The sequence below is a fragment of the Austrofundulus limnaeus genome, unplaced genomic scaffold, assembly GCF_001266775.1.
Source record: "Austrofundulus limnaeus strain Quisiro unplaced genomic scaffold, Austrofundulus_limnaeus-1.0 Scaffold5, whole genome shotgun sequence".
Lineage (NCBI taxonomy): Eukaryota > Metazoa > Chordata > Actinopteri > Cyprinodontiformes > Rivulidae > Austrofundulus > Austrofundulus limnaeus.
In genome coordinates, this window is record NW_013952407.1 from 851,668 (window position 1) to 861,427 (window position 9,760).

At 38.6% G+C, this 9,760-nt stretch overlaps 1 protein-coding gene across 1 annotated transcript in view; it reads right to left on the bottom strand.

Annotated features, from left to right (window-relative positions):
• The window catches only part of tjp1a (tight junction protein 1a), a gene marked incomplete at its 3' end in the record, with an annotated part of 107,915 nt that overhangs the window by 92,049 nt on the left and 6,106 nt on the right, over positions 1–9,760 (bottom strand). The window contains 1 exon segment of the mRNA XM_014026333.1: positions 2,939–3,152. Coding sequence (XP_013881787.1) covers positions 2,939–3,152 — 214 coding nt within the window.

Sequence of the window (9,760 nt, forward strand, 5' to 3'; positions counted from 1 at the left end):
TATATATATGTATATAAATAATTTTTTTGAGGGGGGTACCCCCTCTGCTGTGCCAGATGGGCATCACCAAATGTGCCAAATGTGGCCCGTAGTCCTTGAGATTGACACATGGTTTAGAGCAGGGGTTTTAAAACTGGGGTCCCAGGACCCCCAGGGGTTCGCGAGAGGTATCTTGGGGGTCCTCAAAAACTTTCACTAAATTGTTAATTTGGCTTTTATTTTTAAAAATGCATGGAGAACAATAAACTAATAAAATAAACATAATAAATTTAATAAAAATATATAATCCCATGGCATTTAGGGGTTGAAATGACAATAAATTATATTTTTAAACAGCATGAGGTTTATGAGAGGGTCCCTGGATTTTTTCTTCGCCCTTGTAAGGGATACCCAGACCCAAATGGCTTGAGAACCCATGGTTTAGAGGGACCATGTAAATTTGGTTTTGGTTAAGGTCAGGGTTAGGAGAAGAGTAGTAATGGTTAGAGTTCGAGAAAATGTCTGGGTTAGGCATAAATGAATGGAAATCAGTACAAGTCCTCAATTTGATGGAAATACAAGGATGTGTGTGTGTCTGTCTGTTACAGAGGCTCAGTGTGTGTGTGTCTGTCTGTTACAGAGGCTCAGTGTGTGTGTCTGAGTTGCTGTGTCATCTCAGAGCACAACGCTGACTGTCCTCCCCACCCTGTAACTTCACCTGCCCACCTTCAGCCCTCCGTCACAATCAATAATGGATTAACTTGTGTGAACCGTAAACGTCCCCTCACTCAAACCTGGCCCGTGTTCCGCTCTCACGACTGGCTGGTTGACGCGCAGGAGCAGGGACAAATAATGACTCCTTACACAGACTCACCACTCTCAATTAAGGTCATCTAATATACAGAAGCTCCATAATGAGCCGACTCAAACGGCACATGCACACTGCAGACTTTCAACCTGGAGAGGAAGGTCGGGGGTGGATGAGGAGACATCAGACTGTGAACATTTATTAAGGGAGACATCTGGGGTCGAGACACAAAGAAAGCAGGAGTGGGTGGAGACATTCAGAGCCGCGCAAAGACAGAACTACTGTATTTATCTGTTTGGGAACATAAAATACAACCATACCCAGCATCCATTAGGAGCAGATTGGCATGCTTTTACATCATAAACCGCTGGTTGCTTTCCCAAAAATCACYCAGCCAAGATTAATCACAAAAACACACYCATGGGCACAAATCAGTGCACGCACACACACACATGTATGCACGAGTCAACCAAAGAGCCAAACACAGCTCTAAGCTCAATGGAACAGGAAGCATGTTCAGATCCAAGCAGCTTACCTAATCATTTATCAGATTAAAACTTTTCATGAGAATAAACGAGTCATAGAGAGAAATGCATAAAATGTGTTAAACTGGGCTCATCAGAAAACCAAAGAAACGTTACATAATTTAATGTTATCCAATGGTAGAACATATCAAATGTTAAACATGAATGAAACCATTTTAAAAAAATGACTTACTGCATTAAATTAAAGGTCTAAACTTTTTTTTTGCAAGAATGCACATCACCCATTGCCGTTCATGTGAGTTTTAAACCAAGATCATCTTATTGTTGATCAAATKTTGGAAACATCATGATGTGTAATCTTATCTTAAGTGATCTGTTGGTGCTTGGAGTATGTGTTGTGAATGGTTCACAGCTTCTGCCATGCCAAATTTTAGCTCTGCATTTGTAAAATCAACTTATTTATGGCCATTTATGAGTTGACTAAGGCTAATTAGCAATAATGGCCCTCTTAATTGTGCTAACACCAAAAGTCAATCTGTTGTAGATACACAGACAGTAGCCGTGTTTCCATCCAATTTTAARGCGAATTTTGAGTGAACTTRTAAAATGTTGCAAGAAAAAGAAATGCGCACCAGATGTGTTTACATCAACTGGCTTCGAGCGAATCAACCAGGRTACGCAAAGTAATTTWGTCAACGTTGACATTACGCATGTCTGTAGRAAACAGGAAGTAAAGTRGCAAACTGGCAGGGCTACTCATCTTAGGACAATGGAGTGAAGTTATAAAGAACATATTGCTACCATCCTGAAAGTTGTAATTATTCTGTCATATCAACTAGCATTGGCGATGTTAGCTGTCTGGAGACGTAGAGAAAGAGATGCAATTCTCTTCACGTTACGCGAAAACCCAGGAAGATGCCGACAGCGGGAGGAGGGTCCAGCTGCAGCCGCTGCAATTATTGGACAGCAGGAACAGCTGATGGAGGTAAATATTTGCTACGTCAGAACTTATTCTACAAATGTGTTTCCATCCCCCATTTTGCGCACCGACTCTTTCTGAAAATCCAAAAACCACCTCAAGCCAGCGTAAACGCTTTTTTGCGAAATTGAYAAAGTTTGTGCAAATTTTGCCATTTCCATCCAGCTTTTCTAACGCGATACTTCAAAATGCGCTTAAAAAACTTTGATGGAAACACGGCTAATGATAYTWTTATTAAAAGCTCTTCAATGATTCGTAAAATATAAATAAGCACACAAACGGGCAAAAACATCATTGCTTCGCCTTTGAGTGACAATAAATGTAAACATTATTTAAAGTATACTGCAATGAAAAAATATAATATAGTCAATATGTTTTCCTGGGATTTAGTTTTTTTCCTTTCCTGAAACTCATTTAATTAGTTAAATACTTGTCATAAAAGATGCAACAAACTGGTTGAATTCATTTGCTCAACTGGAAGGTTCAGAGATTTTCACCACAGTAAGTAACTATAAAGAAACTGATAGAAGCTATATATAAAGGATAAGAACACATATTTAAAACCATTTTCACAATTTTTAAAACAACACATTTAAGATAAACCTAACATACAGTAAAAACCAGGTGGAGATCTATTATTTTATCTGACTGCAGTACATTTTTTGCGTGCAGGTAAAGGAGGCTTACGTTGGAGTCGAGCAGGTCCAGGCTGTCCAGGCTCTTGCTCCGATGCATCCGACCTTTGATGCGGCGCAGGGAAGGTTTACCTTGGCTCACAGGCAACGAGAGAGTGGAGGTGGCAGGCAAAGCTGTAGCACCGGCGCCACCGGTAGCACCAACAGTCCCATCAGAACACCCGGGAGCATCTGGGGGGGACGTYTCTCCATCTGATGGGGTCACCCTGCACGAGGAACAAAATGACTAAACGTAAGGTTTATATAAAATACTCAAGTTTGAACTAAAGGTCTTGGGATTTTGCTTCAACGGTCAAAGCTGTTATCAGGATTATGAGTGGCACTCTCTTGGTTATATTCTAAGAACTCTGAGACATCATAAAATCCAGAATATTACCTTTTTTTTTGACAACTCCAAAACATGACAAAAACCACATCCATTACAGTAAAGTCAAGATGATTTCTCCAAAAAGCAATTTATCCCACAGTCACCGCTCGCAGGCACGGCTGCCCGTTCGAGGAAAATCACGAGAAGGCCTGAGGGATTYAAGTAACGTGAGTTTTTTTTCCTCGCTGTCTTTACTTTTTAAAGGGCATCTTCTCCTGTTGGCTGCAGTGGCGTCCAGGAAAGTGTGAATAATTGGGCTGAATGTCAGCGGGTAGCCTGCAGATGGGGATGAGATATGGAGCACCCCTTTGCCACAACAAAGCAGCTTTGCTACTTACATGCACATTTTCCCTAAAGTAACCTGTGGTCCGGGGACCGCAAAGTCAACACTGTATATTTTTCTATTTTCTATTTTGTATTATTTCGGGCCAAACTCACTCAGTGTTACAAAAGGAGAAAAAAAACTTTCAGGGGAAGGAGAAAAACCTTTTAGCTTAGCATTTATTCGCTGCTTTGGGTGTGTGAACATTGCTTTAAATAATGCCTTAAAATAAAAATAAAGTTTCTCAAAGAAAGTGCTATTTTTCTCACTGAGAGACAATTTAAAGTTACCAATTATCCTAACTTGCAAGGTTTTGGTCTGTGCAAGGAAACCAGGAGTACCCGGAGAAAACCCACATGTACACAGGGAGAACAAATTAACTCCACACAGAAAGACTGGGAGATTGAATTGATTTAATGATTTATTCCAAACATGTCAAATCATTGAATCTATATAACCCAATACACCCTTTCCCATAAATAAAAACAAAAAAATGAATACATAAAAGCACTTGGAATAATTACACACTAATAAATAAACCCAAAATAATAAACACCTGATGTGCACACACCTATCTGTGTACACATACCCTAATACCTGCACTCACATAAAGCACATAAACTGACATGTCTGAAAAGGGGTAGGAAGAAGTAAAACTTATTTAATCCTACCCCTACTCACCATTTCATCTGATTTTCAGAATATTATCAGTTTGTGACGAAAACAAAACAAACAACAAAAACAAATAAAACATATAAAATAATACATAAGGTAATCCAATATTATTCTAATACTAAATTTCATGAGATGATCCTGTAACCACTGCACCGCTGTGCCATAATGCTGCCACTCAATCAGATTTATTCCTTTTTTTTTTTTTTAAATCTGGTGATGATGCAAAAAATGACTTTGGTTTTCTCTCCTCAACATTCTTTGAACATTTCACACTTTTTGTTGTTTTACTAATGAAACAATCACACTGGGAAAATAAGCAGCATAATAATTAACACAGATTAGCTGGGTTGAGTCTTATAACTGCCTCGGCTCTTGAATATAATCAGATTTCATGGCTCTTGGTAAAAGAAGATGTGTCTCATGATGCCTCATGACAAGTCGTCAGTCAAGGGTTGGGGCAAAAATAAAAAAAAGTCGATGATGTCAGAAGTGACAGCACACGACAGCCGTAAGAAAAATAAATCGATAAATAAAACCATGATAGCTTGTCAGACTCTCCAGACTGAAAACACATTGTTCTTCTATATGTAGGAGATTTTTCGTAGAAAGATCATGATATTTATAAAAACAGGCACCGCCCACAAAACTACATTTAAAGAATCAAACATGCAAATAAACACATACAGTATCATCACCTGCCATCATAAGGGGTTAGTGACTATGTTACTGCCTGTGTCTGTCTCTGTTAGTAAAATATCTCATGAACCACCAGATGGTATTTAAGCCTAATGACTTCCACAGCTTATAAACCTTAGAAATTAATTTGTAATTATTTTAATTTTAAACAAACACTGAGCTATAATTTGGTGTGGTAGTAGCTAAAACTCACTTTGTTGTATGCTCCAACATACTGTGGAATTATAAAAAATATAACACTGATGTCTTATTAAAGTCTAGAAAGGCACTTGAGACCTCAGTGCTTGTATCTTTCCTGTCAGCTTTCTACTTCAGGTTTTTGATGAGTTTTTTTTAACATGTTTTGTGTTATTTTGTGCAGTTTTTTTCTGTTACAGGGTCCTGTTCTTTTTAGTATTTTTGTCTTACCATACAATATTGGTGACTAATTGTATCTGATCCTTTGGTCCTGAATTGTCACAACACTGACAGTAAGCACTTTCCATCTCTGTCGATACGAGCTGCCTTAAGGCTTTTATGTCCAGTTAAGAGGTGTGGATTTCAAAATGTGTCTATTGATAAACTGTTCGTTAAAAGCAACAGAAAGACTTTTTTTAGTTTACAAGATCACAGCAAYCCTCAGGGTCAACTTCCAATAAAGAACCTGCAGGAATTCCTGATATTTTGGACAGCGTTGTGCACTATCATGCTTTTAAATCCTTCTTTTCACATTTAAATCATTCAGCTGGMGTCTATATAAAGCAGAACTGCAATGTTTTGGTCTGAATTCCTCCTTARTGCAACTCCACAAGCCCCTCTTTCACTGCGTTTCTGAGSRYTGTCTCAGATCAACTCGTTTTGAGGCTGTCTCTTTAAATCCAAAGGAGGCCGTTCACACCTACTTCCCTTTAGGTTCCGGACCGGTCCATTCTAATTTGATAAAGGGGTTTATGACTATGTAGCAGTGCAGAAACTATTTTTATTTATGAATGAATTAAAAGATGTCAACAAGGGAAGACTTGTCCATCCAGCCTCACATGTTGGAGCCAGAGTCTGACCCAGAGCCAGAGGAGAATGAAGACCACCAAACTAGTTGACAAGTCTAACCCATTAATAAACTTAGAGTATGAATAAAAACAAACAAACAAAAAAGTGCTGATTATTATATGCTTTTTTGTTTACTGTTTGTATTATATAACTATGTATGTAATAAGTGCATATTTTAAGCTAAAGCTAYCAAACAGTTAACTGTTGGTTAAGTTTAAGTTGCACAAAAGCCTATGRACACCAATTGGTTCTTTATTTGTTTAAGTTCTTGTTGGAATACAATTACTGTATGCTAACAGCAACAATAGCCACAAAGGCTACACATAAATGTTGATGTCACTAGTAAAAAAAATAAAGAAATGTACTGGGATTTCAGTTTATTTTCACAGCTAACAACACAATAACTGACTGTATGTTTTTATTGTCTTTTCACTCCCCGTCTTCTATGGTGACCTGCAGTTGCTGCGTTTGTGTTTACACCAACAGTCAGGACAGGCATTAGTTCAGAGGAATCTGGTTTCTCTCTGTCAAAGGTACTTTTATAGGGAGACTTCATTCACGCAATCAGCAGCAGTTCATGCAGCCGACACCGGACCGTATCGCTGCAAAAAGACACGAGGCAGAAACTTTTATATTAGTTTGTGCGTTGTGGGTTCAAAATCAAACTTCTCACTTATTTGGCAAATTCAAATGTAAACATTATAGATACAAAGGGGAAATAATGAAAAGATCATGGGATTCAAGCAGCCCTGAACTAAAACCAGCTGGGTTTTGGCTATTGCACACTTTACTCAGTAAGAATTGAGGAAAAAAATGGGAATTTTCAGTTAGTCTCACTGAATTCTGACTGTTTGCAACAAATCTTCCATCTGCTATATCATAACCAAACTGATCTAAAACCAACGCTTATTCCAAACCATGATATTTTTTGTACCCCCAATATTAGTAAGTCACAGCTGGATAGTAAAATTTAAACTAGAAGCACTCGGAGAGTGCAAACCTCCGCCAAGACCAATTTCTCCCATCCTGCAGGAGTTAATGCGCAAAAGCAGAGATGGAAACACATTTYCRGAATAAGTTCTGACGTAGTGAACATTTAAGCAGCAGTATGCACGGGATTTCTTCTCAGTGGAGTCCAATGTGAAAAAGAAACAAAAGTCAGACTCGTCACCAGACGTTATTCATGGTCAAACTGGTGTGGGGTTAAGCTCCTAAGTTTTCATCAGTCACATTTCACCATGTAAAACGTCTGTTTTATCCCCTTGTATGAGTTTGTAATGGCTTGACTCTCTTTGTAAAGTGCTTCCTGACTCCCCCCGTCTCCAAACTTTGAGGCCCGGCAACTCTCTGTTTACAAGCCTAGTAGCGAGAAATTGTTTTGATTGGTTGTTTCGGAAATGTGGTGTTTTTGAGGAAATGGGAAGAATCGGTTTCATGGTGCAGTCACGCACTTCCTGGTCACAAAATGCTCTGTAAATGCGCATATTATGGCAAAAATTATTCATCATTAAATGTGGTTTTAACATTACTTTTATAAAGTTTGAAGTCCGTGTTGTCCAATACAGCTCACTGTTTTTTACAGAAGCCCTGTGAAAGCATCACAGCTTTGCCCATCTCAYGGTGTTAAAAGAAAAAAAATCCTGTATCCGCATCGTGATCTGGAACATCACCAAAGTTTAATGATGTGTTCCTTGGCCACATGTGGTAAAAATGCCATGACAATCCGTCCACAATCCATCCATCCATCCATCCATCCATCCATCCATCCATTTTCTTCCGCCTATCCGGGGTCGGGTCACGGGGGCAGCAGCTTCAGAAGGGAGGCCCAGACCTCCCTCTCCCCAGCCACTTCTTCCAGCTCCTCCGGGGGAACTCCAAGGTGTTCCCAGGCCAGCCGAGAGACATAGTCCCTCCAGCGTGTCCTGGGACTTCCGTCCACAAGTTTTTGAGTAATGTTGTCCACAGACAGAACGACAAAAAGACAGACAGATTTTAGCGACCAAAAACATTACCCCGCCCTTGGCGGAGGTAAAAAGCATATTAAAATTCCTCAAAACACCAGAATGACTTCTCACTTGCTGCCAGCCTATGAATGATTTATCATCAGAGAAGCTGCTGGATTTCTGAAGGATGTATTGAGCCACAAAAGCCAAGAGGAACAGAGACGTCCTGCCTGTCTGTGCAGACACAAGTTAGTTTCACTTTTCACTGCCTCTGGAGGAATAAGAAGAAACCCACAGACGAGCTGGAGTGTACTCACAAAGGGTGCACCCAAAGTGACCCCTTCAATACAAGCGGCAGACAATGCCTGCGTTTTACAGCCCAAAAATAAAGAGGTAACAAGATACATTAGGAACAAACTGCAATACGCAAGAGGTGAAACTGATGAATTTTTCATGAGACATCAGCCCAAAATAGATAATCTCACCCCGCCGTGCAACAAGAGATCATTGGCCAAGTTTTATTCATCAACTCATCTTTAGAAAAACCTAAAAAGTTTCATTCCCTCATGGGTATCATGATCATATCACATGGAAAATATTATTTTTATTATGCATTTATTACAAAACCATTCTCAAACTTCAATTAATCTACATCGATGAACAACAGTGTTAAGATATAAAATCAGAACATAATATTCTAGGTAATATTTGATTATATAAACTGTGGTCTCTTTTACAGTTTGCATTAACTTATCATAGAAAATCAAAAAATAAAACTGCAACCAAAACTGGTGTTTTTGTATTTAATGGGCTCTAAAAATTTAGTATAATTTTAAATGTTACAAAATATTTTTGATCAAAGCATGAATGAATGTCTTCGTTTCGCTGTTGCAAATGATTTAAACTTTTATATAAAAAATATACTACAGTTGTATTCAATTGGGTACCAAAACTGAAAGATTTGTTTACATTTTCAGTAGGTGTGATTTGCATTAACACTGCTCTGCGTCTACCAAAATAAACCCTGTAAGCCTGTTCCCCACCTCGCCTGTGGAGGCGCTGCACCAAGAACCACTGAAAGAATCAACACAAAACCTCTGAAGAAGACACTGAAAGCAACTTCCTTCTTCACAAAATGTAAACAAACATGGAGTGATGTCAGATTTTAGTGGTTGTACACACATCGAGCGAGGTATTTGCAAGATATGAGTTAAATTATTACAGTTATTACTCAGAATGACCTGCGTTACAGTCCACTTCCTGCTTTTGGAGCTGTCTCTGGTCTGCTTGGCATTCACACATGCAATCAAACTGCACCAGAGTTCACTTCAACCGAACTGATACCTAAGTTTTCAAGTGGACTAGAGTTCGATTACACTTTCACACTTCCCTAAACAAACCAGACTTTCCAGGCAAATAGAGTTTGATTAAAGCAGACTAAACAGTGCTAGTGTGAATACACCCTTAATCTCGAGTTAACATTTTGATTTCTTTTCCTGCTTTTAAACACAGACTAAATGACCTTTTTAAATAGTCGTGTAACCATTTTACAGAATAAATTTATTGCTTATTGTATGCATGTAAATGTGTTTTAGCACTTTCAGGCTAACATTGTAAATAAGAAGTCCATCCTTAAAAAATGAATTCCAAAATAATTACTCGAAAATTGTATTTTCTCATAAAAAATGGTGAGTGCTGACACATCAAACTCTGGTATAAAACCTGCATCATCCACTGCTGTTTAATTAGTTGGAGATAATCCATAAATAATAACTGGCTTTAATG